Raw genomic sequence first — 12295 nt, 5'->3', positions numbered from 1 at the left:
AGTCACAAGTCCAGAACAGAGTATGGAAGGCGCACAGTACTAAATAGAGCCATGACTACATGGAACTCTATTCCACATGAGGTAACTCATGCAAGCAGTAAAACTAGATTCAAAAAACAGATTCAAAAAACACTTTACAGAACAGCGGGGACCATGAAGCCACACAAACATAGGCACACACACACACACACACACACGATAGCATACGCACTATACACACACGTACACATGGATTTTGTACTGTATATACAGTATGTGGTAGTGGTGGAGTAGGGGCCTGAGGGCACACAGTTTAAATGTATTGTACTGTTTTAAAAATTGTATAAACTGCCTTAATTTTGCTGGACCCCAGGAAGAGTAGCTGCTGCCTTGGCAGCTAATGGGGATCCATAATAAATACAAATACAAATACCTGGAATGCATTTCAATAACAGGTGTGCCTTGTCAAAAGTTAGCTCGGTGGAGAGCTGGCACAGGAAGCCCTGGGCTATGAAGGCGCAATGGAGGCATAGTGCGTCGAGCCGGCGCAGGATATACTGGGCCGTGGAGGCGCACTGGAGGTCTGGAGACGCACTGGAGACCAGGACCGCTGAGTCGGCACAATCCGTCCCGGCTGGATTCCCACTCTAGCACGGCAAATGCGAGGAGCTGGCACAGAGCGCACCGGGCTGTGAATGCGCACTGGAGACACAGTGCGCATCACCGCATAACACGGTGTCTGACCGTGCTGCATCAGATGACCTGGCCTCCACAGTCACCCAACCTCAACCCAATTGAGATGGTTTGGGAGGACCGCAGAGTGAAGGAAAAACAGCCAACAAGTGCTCAGCATACGTGGGAACTCCTTCAAGACGGTTGGAAAAACATTCCAGGTGAAGTTGGTTGAGAGAATTCCAAGAGTGTGCAAAGCTGTAATCAAGGCAAAGAATCTCAAATATATTTTGATTTGTTTAACACTTTTGTGGTTACTACATGATTCCATATGTGTTATTTTATAGTTTTGACGTCTTCACTATTATTATACAATGTAGAAAATAGTCAAAATAAAGAAAAACCCTTGAATGAGTAGTGTGTTCAAACTTTTGACTGGTACTGTACATGTGAAAATAGTAAATGTTTTAATTACGTCACTTCTGTTTTGAGCCAACTTCGCCGTCCGTCAGAGAGCGGCTCCTGGCTCAGGCCCAGGAGGCAGCTCTGTTCCAAAATGAAGGCAATCGCTTTCCACCCCTTCAAACTCCTCTCACTGGGGTAACCTGGCCCAGAAAAACAAACCTCCTCATAGATATACCCATATAATTAGTAATTAGAATTACATAGGATCTCTTTCTCTCACACACACACACACGCACGCACACACACACACACACACACACACACACACACACACACACACACACACACACACACACACACACACACACACACACACACACACACACACACACACACACACACTACACACACACACACACACACAGTGACAGTAACAATGGTATTATTGGTGGTACCACTGGTGCTACGTGCCAAATGACACCCTATTTCCTACAAGCCCTATGGGCCCTGGTGAAAAGTAGTGCGCTATATAGGTAATGAGGTGCCAGTTGTGATGCAGCTTGAGTGGTAGCTAGCTTCCTGGCAGGATATACTGTATTTGAGAGGCATCCAGGGTTCAGGTGAAATACCAAAATCATCAATTCAAACACTGAAACCGGAGATGGAAATGTGTCAAGGCTACAACCAGACATACTGTTGTAACTACACATTTACACAGATATACACAAACACACACCAATAGTTGTTCCCCTCAAATGTCATACTTTAAACAATATACTGTATGAAGTCAAAACAGTCAGACTTCCCTTGATTCTAAAACTATATTCTCAACTTTGCACTCTCCCAAAAACGTACAGAATCAAATCAAGCACAAAGTGTGCAGGAGATCCAGAATGGCTGGTCACGGTTCTTGTCGATGACTGAGTAAGAGGGACTTAATCGGTTGGGTACAAGGCTGCGACCTCATGGGCTCTCTTTGCATTCAACAGAGTATATATTTGTTCAGTGCTCCTCTTAGGTTTTTTTCTACACACAAAGGTGGTAAGTAGCCTAGCGGTTAGAGTATTGGGCCAGTAATCATAAGGTTGCTGGTTCAAATACCTGAGCCAACAAGGTGAAATATCAGTTGATACATCTTTGAACAAGGCACCCTAATTTGCTCCCTCCCTACTACTATGGCTGACCCTGTAAAACAACACATTTCACTCCACTTATCTGATGTTTGTGCAGGCACCTCAAATTCACATGAAATGAAGCAAAACCAGCTCTCTGACCATCTCTGACCTAGTTCAAGCATCCTGTTACCAGGATGCATGAATTAGTTCCATTCACAATAACCAAAGCATAGCCCAGGGAGTTGGGTGATTATGAGGTAACAGAGGGGTGGGTTAACAGAATGCCACATTTATAATGCACTGAAGATTAATTTAGTATAGAAACCCTGGGGAATGTTTCAAACAACCCCATAACAACAATGTTTAGCCGGTATATTTGTTAAAACAACTAATATACCTACATTTGCACACCACCTGCTGTTTCACTACCAGAAACCACACTTTAAAAATGTGTATTGCTGAGTGAATACATTGTGAAGTATCAGGTGAGTAATGTTAACACTACGTTATCTCCTCATCATCCATATGCATCATTATCATTTGAATGAGTCAGTTCAACCTGTTCACAGACACTAAATAGACAATATCCTCACACATAAACAAAAATAGAAAGGTAGTCTTGTCGCACTATTCTCTTATATCACACAGCTTATCAACATAATGCAGTTTAACATAGTGCACCTTGTTTTTAACACATTTGACAGGTTTTGCACTCATTCATCACTGCTTGCTCTATCAGAAAGTAGGATGGCCCTCTGACTAAACGTAGGTCGAAACACTGCGTTTTATTTATTTGTAAAGCCCTTTGCAAAAACCCACATTACTAGACATCTTTACTAACCCCTAGAAGTAGAAGTTGCCATACCCAATCACAAGGATGGCTAACTGGAAATTATGTATGTTGCTACAGTTCTCTACAAATGTATGTATTGGTGCATTTCGGGCAGTTCAGAGTGTTGATTGAGGACCTCTGCTGAGGAATGTGCTTGTTTTTTTATTTGTTGTATTCTCTTTTAATTATTATAAAAGTTAGGTTTGATGAGATACCCTGTAAGAGCTTTTGTGCACAAGCCCCTTCAGTGTCATAAATGTAAAATATTTGGTCATGTGTCAAGTGTGTGCAGAAGGGAAGAGTATTTTATGGCAGATTAAGTGAAATGCTGCAATTGTGGAGGTGAACATGTGCCTGAATTCCTGGAGTGCCATGTTAGGGTGAAAGAGACAGAGGTGGCAAGGGGTGGGGTGTCCAGCATATGTCTCCTATCTGGAGGTGTGAGAAGATTGGAAGGAACGAGTGGCGAGGAAGTAATGGTAGGAGAGCCACCACGACCTAGTGAAGGTTTCTCATCAACCAGGGGAAAGTGAAACGCTACATGTTAAAAAGGTGGACTTTGTATTATTTATTGCAATGGTTATAAACTGTACAGTACAAGCGGAGAAGTATAAGAAAATTGTAATTATTGTGAACGCAGTTGAACATTTTTGGCGTCTTCGTGATTTCAGTCGAATGTTCTGCCATCACAGGAGCCTGAGGCTGTATAGGGATCTATTTTGTAATGGACTGTAATTGAAGATGTGGGATGTTTTTTGTTAGTTGATTTGTCTAATTTCGTATGATGTCGTTTTCCCCAATACAATGGTTTTTATTTTTACATTTAATACCCCGTCCAGCTGGAGGCGGTAATGCACCATTAACGTTTGATACCATCCGCCGTTAAACCCGATTGAAGAAGATACAGATGACCAATCACATTCCCTGTGTATTGCCCCTCGACATCACGTGACTCCTCACCTGGCAACTACTGCTACAACAAATCCAAAAGGCTTGACTAGAGTGGAGCAGTCATCATAAAAGTTTGTTTACGTTATCCAAATGTGAATGTGTTTGCATGAAAACATATGATTCCCAGATCCCAGTTGAAGAAAAAATGGTAAAACAGAGCATCCAGATCTTTGCCCGCGTAAAACCCACAAAGAAACCGGCCTCGGTAAGTGCATCTTATTTTTTGCAAGGTTAATTTGGGTCACAGCATAGGCTAATTTGTGAAGTAACGAGTTACATCGTGGAGTTGAGTTTAACAGTAATTGACTATGCATAGGTCAGCTTGCTTTATCCCTCTGCGGTATCCACATGGTTACTTAGCCAAGTTACTTAGCTAGCAAACAGGTTTACCAGTCAGTCAGAATTGCCTGTTTCTGCTCAACTTCGACTAACATGGATAAAGGCAGGCTAACGTTATAGTTAGTTAGCTAATTAATTTGCTAGCTATCATACAGTAGGCGTATGTTAATAATGATATATTTAATATAAGTAGACATGCACTCATAATTGACTGTAGCGCACATAAAGAAACCACAAGCTACCGGTGGCTGAAAACACAATCATCGTGGGATGAACAAGTGACGAATTTCCGGCCAAGGGTGGTCCATTTAAAAATCATTCCTCGCCCCTTGCCCTGCATGTGTTTATTTTTTAATATTAACAACAAATCAAGACAGGAAGTACATGTGGGAACAGGAGTGTGTATACTCGCCAGACATCATGAAACGTCATCAGAAGTGTTCACTTAATTTGAGGGCTGAGGGGATAGGGTGTTGGGATGGTCATTCCGGCTCTTTTCAGTGAACCGGTTCCAAGCTTGTTCCAGTTTACCAAAACTCGGCTCTTTTGGCTCCCAAACGGCTCTTTAAAAAAATTGGTTTTGTATTTTTTCAAGTCAAACAGTTAGCGATAGTTTGACTATGATTGGTGTTAAAACAATTCTCATTAAAATATTAAATGAAATTATACTCTACCTTAACCACAATGTATTTAAAAATGCATTGGTTTGTTATGAAAAAGAATGCTATTAAACCTTTGCATTTAAAGTATAACTTTTTAATGTAATAAAAACAAAATGCATATAAATCCAAACATTCAAAGCGATTACAATCTGAACAGTATAATAGAATATTGCACCATATCAAAGAAAAAATAAATAACAATGTGCAAAACTGCAGCATCCCACTTAAAACATTAAATTGGCCCCTCTTTTCTCTCTCTTCTTTATTGCCATGTAATAACCAGCAGCACACAGTAATGCTGACCATATTTTGCTTTTATGGGAGATTTGCATTCAGAAATACAAGCTGCCTCACTTTCGAGGGGCTGTTACAGTTTATTCTCTCAGTAATTATTTGTCCTCTCAGAGGGAATGGATGTGGACACTATGCTGTCTCCCTTTCATGACTTTGGTAAGCCGTTAGTAGACAGAGGCCTTGATCTTCCACCAGCTCAGAGGATCTGCAGATCTTTGGAGGAGGGGCTCCACCAAATAGGATCAGACCTCCATTATGGCATCTGCTGAGGGATTCCTTCGTGCTGCATCCCCAGTTGCTCTCTCGTCAAACAGCATCCAAACAGCAGACGTTTGTGGCACTACTGCTGGTGCTTCTGCTCCAACTGCTCCCTCTTCTTCCTGTTGCCCTAGTGCCTGAGCCAGCTGACTGCTGGGGCTGTCCCTCCCTGCTGCTGAGGTTATTCTTTGAAGAGCCTCATCAATCGCTCTGGTATCACTGAAGGCTAACTTCTTAAACCTGTGGTGAAGTGCAGCGGTTTCTGATAGCATGTGATTATATTCCATTCTGTGGAACTTTCTGTCCATTGATGAACATAGGGTGTCCGTCAACTCTGTCACATGTCCTGTGGTTACATCTGCTTCTCTCTGGTGGCTGGCTGTGATTCGCTGCAGACCCTTACACAGGAGTATCATTTTTGAGGCTGTCACATAGCTGAAAAGAGAGAACAGCAACTTATTAGTTCAGGTTCATGTTTTGTCTACTGATACTACATTCTCATCTACTGCTCATATACATATATAATACTGGATTAAATAATGATGTAGTAATAACTGCTTACTACTCTCCACTGATCTCCACAGTGACCTGCTCAAAGGGTTCCAGGACTCTGCACACCTCCTCCACCACCTCCCATTCCTCTTGGGTCAGAGCATCAACAGGTGCATTGACAATGGCCAGGGTAGATATGATGGCATCCTTTGACTCAAGAAACAGCTTCAACATATAAAATGTTGAATTCCACCTCGTAGTGCAGTCTTGTTTAGTCCTCAGCTCAGGCATCCCCATCTGGTGTTGTGTAGACTTTTTAGTTTTTCAGCACCTACTGTGCTCCTGTGGAAGTATTCCACAGCTGCTTTCACTTTGTCCACAGTGGGCTTCATCACCTTCAGAGCATCTCTTACAATCAGGTTGATTGTGTGGGCAAGACATGGATGATGGGTCCATTTGAAAATTTTCATGGCTTTGGTTATGTTACCTGCATTGTTGCTAACACAACAGACCACTTTTCAACCTACTTGCCATTCTCTGGCCACTCTCAACAGTTCCTCTGCCAAGTTCTCTGAGGTGTGTCTGTCGCTGAACTCAAAGCAGTCCAGAAGACACCTAGACATCGAAAAATCTTCAATGAAGTGACATGTAACTGACATGTAAGAAGAAGTTACCCTTGATGTCCAGCAGTCAGTGGTTAGGCAAACTGCAGTAGCTTTTTGGACTCTTTCCCGCACTGAAGCCTGTGTGCTCTCGCACAGTTGTGGAATAAGTGCAGTTGTGGAATAAGTGAAAACCCCAGGAAAGGGTTTTCCTGCTTGGAATCAATACATTGGATTTAGACTATTGCTTTAATTACTAAAACTTCTGTACTCCACGATTGAAATTGGATGTAACTTGGTGGCAATCATTTTAGACAATGCAATATCAATTTGGCCTTGTTTTACTACAGACATGGACTTTGGCATAAACTGGTCTATCGTAGACTGCGTTGCTGTGGGTCGCAGAGTATCCACTCAGTCAAGTAGGCCTACATCTCCACGTGTGGAGGTGCTGGCTCCACCACTATCACTAGCAGGCCGCTAGTTTCTCGAAGCTCCGCTACTGCTAGCTTCACAGTTGTGTGCACAGTTCGCATATGCCGGTGTAGGTTGTGCGTAGATCCGGCTTTCTATGAGATTTTGTTTTGGAAAATTCTACACTGTGCTCTAACATTGTCTACTTATTAAAATGCATCCAAATGCTACTATGCTTCCGACTCATTTTCCAGCTGTTGTTTTCACAGCTGTCCTTCCTCTCTCTCCTCGGCTGCTAAGTGTGTGACTGTGAGTTGGCTCTGCCCTCCCTCACGCATCTTTGGTTCATTGGTTGACACATTGTGTCTGATTGACAGGAACAGAATGAATGTGTGCGCTTGAGCATTTAGGCCTATATTATTGTATTTAATTTCCTGTTCTTTGAATGATTTAATTTGATTCATTTCAATGTTTTGATATCTTATTTTTTGAATGAATAGATTCAGCTCTTCTGATATGCGAGCCGGCTCCCAACGTTCACCTACCAGAGCCGGTTCTTAGAGCCGACTCGTTCGCGAATGACCCATCACTAATAGGGTGTGTCTGTTAAGTGTTTTGACCGCAACCCTAGAGCTCGATAGTGGTAGGCCTAGCCACATGGCTACCTGGAATGCTTGTTGTTGTCAATCATTTGTGATTAGCTACATTTCTCCCACTATTATTTAATGTCCAACCCTCCTGGCCTTATTTCATTATGATTCCTTGGCTGCCTTTCAAACTCATAAAATACACACCCTCGTCCACTTACCCTTGCCTTGGGGGGACCCCCCCGGCCATATTTTACAATGGTTCAAAATATTAGCCAAGCAAGGGAAGTTTGCAACGTAAGCCCCTTAGCCCTCGTTTTTTATGGAGTTTGCCAGTGTACAGTTCTGTTCACTTCGGGGCCTGAAACGCCCCATAATTCAATTCACGATGATTGTACATCCGCTAAGTAAAGTCCGCCCAAACTTAAAACATCAATATGGAGTCAACATACAAGTGTAAGTAGAAACAAATTTAAATAAGTTAGAAATTGTGCTACTAATGCACAAACACGTCTCGTAAAAGTAATGATTTTTTTGTTTCGCTAGCTTTGGGATTTGTAGAAATATTTTTTTTTCCTTCTTCAGAAGTAGCTAGGCAGACTAATGTTAGTTAGCCAATTCATTTGCTAGCTATCAGACATTATGCGTATATTAATAATGATATAGTTAATATATGTAGACATGCAATCATAATTGACTAGCGCATATAAAGCATCCACAATCTACCGGTGGCTGAAAATACTATTGTCACGAACAAGTGACGAATTTCCGGGCAAGGGTGGCCCATTTAAAATGGATACCTTCCTTCCTCACTCGGCCTTTGCCCTGCAAGTGTAAACTCATCAGATGTCATGATAGGTCATCAGAAGTGTCCACTTAGTTTGAGGGGAGAGGGTGTGTCTGTTAAGTGTTTGGAATGCAGCCCTTGTCTCATACAACAATTCTGCCCCCTTTTTAGCTATGACCACACTGTCCTGTTCTATAGTACAGTACGGTATGGGTGTAGCCTAAAAGGTAGGCATTCAGCTCAGGGTTAGGCTAATCTCTCTAAAAGTCTAGAGACTGTAGACCTAGGCCTGTAGCGAGTACCATTTAGCCTATTATTGCATCATTTGAGTCTACACTGCATGTGGGGCCAAGCACTGTGTGACCACAATGCATTTCTATTCTCTGAAATAGCCCTATGTCTATTGTTAACAAGCTAGCCTTGCAACAACTGTTTAGGCCTAGCTACAATACGTAATGATGTCTGACAACGCAAGAATAACAAGCTAACACTGTTCTTCCTTCAGGTATACTGTGTGGACAATGGGGAGCCGGCGGGTTCCATACTGGAGTTCCTGGTACCCAAGGACCTGGCTGACGGCTTCATAAACAACAAGAAGGAGACCTACAAGTTCAGGTGAGCATCGGGCAAACACACATCACATGCATCATGGATCATGGTATTTCTATTGTCATTAGGCTTAAAACCTAAAGGCTCAGGTGTAGGGGCTTAGGTTATGACTTTCAACACGTTTTCTACCACAGCGACATGCTCTTAAGTTGAATGAAAATGCATTTTAGCCGACACTGGTATATGGTTGTCACTGTATGGTCATGCTGGGATGGATTTAACCACTAGCTCTAACCCTACCCCTGCGTTTAAGCCTTACTCTAAATAGTTGCTCATCAATTCCTTCTGGTTGTTAGCGGGATATCCACAGAACTACATAAGGCCAGAGTGTCTGTGCAAAAGCATTTGCCCGGCTACCAAGACTCCTTGGTCTGGCCAAACGCTACACCACGAACACGAATGTTAGTTTCTTCTTCGCAATGAGTCTGGATCTGAGTACCTCCCACGACCCTTCACCGAATGCAAAAATATATATATATAGTCCGTCAGATTGGTCCAGAAAACAATGGTTTGGCTTTGATCATTGGCTTTGATACTCTGATTGGGTCGTCTTTAACCAATTGCAAATGACTTTGTTTTGTAAAACGCCCCTCGTCACCACAAACAACTTCAATGATGACAGTCTCAGACTAAAGTATGTGGTGAACGACAGAGCTGTGGAATAATTGAGTGTGTGTAACAGGCAACAAAAGCATAGGCATACTTCTCTTTTCACATAGGCCTACCTAATGGCAAAGATACAATGTCTGATTCACTGTGGCGGTGAAGGCTGCTGTCCTTATAATACAGAGCAGAGCCCTTCATGCCACGCTTCCAAGCCCTCAATTCACAGTTCTGTAGTCAGCCGTGGCTATTGAGAGGCCTCTTAACCACAACAGCCTTTTAATAGATTGCGGAAGTTCCCTTGCGCCTGTTGGAATAAAATCCCTCATGGAAGAGCATTAGGGGCGGACTGCTCCCGATAGATCTTTCCCGTCTTCCCAGGGACATTATTTGGGGTGTGGCTGGCTTTGAAGATGACTTAGCCTAAAAATCATTTAAAGGGGTAAATGAGATTGCTACAATGATTTTGGGACTTTTATATAAGTAATATGTTTATTCTTGAATAATATAACTTAGAAATACACTGTATAAAGAAAAGTATGTAGACACCCCTTCAAATTAGTGGATTCGGCTATTTCAGCCAGACCTGTTGCTGACAGGTGTATACAATTTTGCACACAGCCATGCAATCTCCATAGACAAACATTGGCAGTAGAATGGCCTTAAAGTGACTTTCAATGTGGTACAGTCAAGGGATGCCACCTTTCCAACAAGTCAGTTGGTAAAATTTCGGACCTGCTAGAGCTGCCCTGGTAAACTGTACGTGCTGTTTTTGTGAAGTGGAAACATCTAGGAACAACAACAGCTCAGTTGTGAAGTGGTAGCCCCACACAAGGTCACAGAACGCTACTTGCACACTCATCTTCTTGCACATCTATCACCCCAGTGTTTAATTTGCCATACTGTAAAATTTTTGCCACTATGACCTATTTATTGCCTCACCCCCCTTATCCTACCTCATTTGCACACACTGTATATAGACTTTTTTATATTGTATTTATTGACTGTATGTTTGTTTATTCCATGTGTAACTCTGTGTTGTTGTATGTGTTGAACTGCTTTGCTTGATCTTGGCCAGGTCGCAGTTGTAAATGAGAACTTGTTCTCAACTAGCCTACCTGGTTAAATAAAGGTGAAATAAAATAAAAATTAAATGGAACCGCCGAATGTTGAAGCACGTAGTGTGTAAAAATGGTTGTCCTTGGTTGTAACACTCACTACCGAGTTCCAAACTGCCTCTGGAAGCAACATGAGCACAATAACTGTTAGTCGGGAGCTTCATGTAATGGGTTTCCAAGTCCGAGGAGACCCTCACAAGCCTAAGATCACCATGCTCAATGCCAAGCGTCGGCTGGAGTGGTGTAAAGCTTGCCGCCATTGGACTCTGGAGCAGTGGAAACGCGTTCTCTGGAGTGATGAATCACACTTCACAGTCTTACAGAGGATTCTGGGTATGGCAGATGCCAGGAAAACGCTACCTGCCTGAATGCATAGTGCCAACTGTAAAGTTTGGTGGAGGAGGAACAATGGTCTGGGGCTGTTTTTCATGGTTCGGGCTAGGCTCCTTAGTTCCAGTGAAGGGAAATCTTATTGCTTCAGAATACAATGATATTCTGTGCTTCCAACTTTGTGGCAACAGTTTGGGGAAGGCCCTTTCCTGTACCAGCATGACAATGCCCCCGTGCACAAAGCGAGGTCCATACAGAAATTGTTTGTTGAGATCGGTGTGGAAGAACTTGACTGGCCTGCACAGAGCCCTGACCTCAACCCCATCGAACACCTTTGGGATGAATTGGAACGCCGACTGCGAGCCAGGTCTAACATCAGTGCCTGACCTCACTAATGCTCTTGTGGCTGAATGGAAGCAAGTCCCAACAGAAATTTTCCAACATCTCATGGACAGCCTTCCCGGACAAGTAGAGGCTGTTATAGCAGCAACATAGCAGCATAGCTCTGTCTATGAATTTTAGAGTGGTTACATTTCTCTATCCCCATCCCTCAGCTGTTTACCAAATCAGCAGCTGGTGACCGATTGCCCCTTTAAGGAGTTACGCTCTTCAGTTCACGTTTTGGGTATTTGATATTTGTCTCAAATATTTGTCTCAAAATCCTTTTTTTGCTTGTCCATTGTATTGGCCTACTGGAGATCATGGGCTGGTTTCCTGGACTTCGATTAAGCCTACATTTGGACTAAAAAGCATGCTTAGAGGAGAATCTCTACCGAACATTATTTTCAGTCCAGGCTGTAACCCCGGTCCAAAGTGTTAATTAACTGCTGTGCATAGAAGTAATGATTTCTCCTCTATTTAAAGTACAGTGTGGGGAAACTAATTTATTTTCCCACTTCCCTTCAGGTTCCAAGAGGTGTTTGATCAAACAGTCAAGCAAGAGGACATATTTGAAGCCATCGCCAAGCCAGTGGCAGACAGGTGAGACACCCTTTAACTTGTTTTAAACTTCAAGTTTAGAGTGAATCTTTGAAATGTTTTGTTCTAATTTCATGCTAACCATTTTAACAAGCTACTGTGTTGGGTATCTGACATTCTCGAAGGTAGACCTAATAACTGGACGACCAAAAGAAAACTACCAACAATTGTAGGCAGGCACTGTTTTGGCAGTGTGAATCCCTATTGGGGTTTTTCAACACATGTACAGTTGCTTTCTCCATTGTCTGTGGTCCATTCTATTCTAAAC

General features: G+C 42.6%; 1 protein-coding gene across 2 annotated transcripts in view; it reads left to right on the top strand.

Moving 5' to 3' along the window:
- Positions 1 to 3951: 3951 nt before the first annotated feature.
- Positions 3952 to 12295, top strand: part of kif6 (kinesin family member 6) — a 204758-nt gene continuing 196414 nt past the window's right edge. For both annotated transcript variants that reach the window (XR_006084703.1, XM_024439629.2), the window contains exons 1-3: positions 3952 to 4159; positions 8895 to 9004; positions 11956 to 12030. Coding sequence is in view for 1 of the 2 variants with exons in the window: in XM_024439629.2 (XP_024295397.1) it covers positions 4061 to 4159; positions 8895 to 9004; positions 11956 to 12030 (284 nt within the window). In the remaining variant the exon portion in view is untranslated. The remainder of the gene's footprint in view (positions 4160 to 8894; positions 9005 to 11955; positions 12031 to 12295) is intronic.

Source organism: Oncorhynchus tshawytscha, linkage group LG12 (assembly GCF_018296145.1).
Source record: "Oncorhynchus tshawytscha isolate Ot180627B linkage group LG12, Otsh_v2.0, whole genome shotgun sequence".
In the NCBI taxonomy this organism is placed as follows: Eukaryota; Metazoa; Chordata; class Actinopteri; order Salmoniformes; family Salmonidae; genus Oncorhynchus; species Oncorhynchus tshawytscha.
This window is presented reverse-complemented; position numbering and strand designations above follow the sequence as displayed.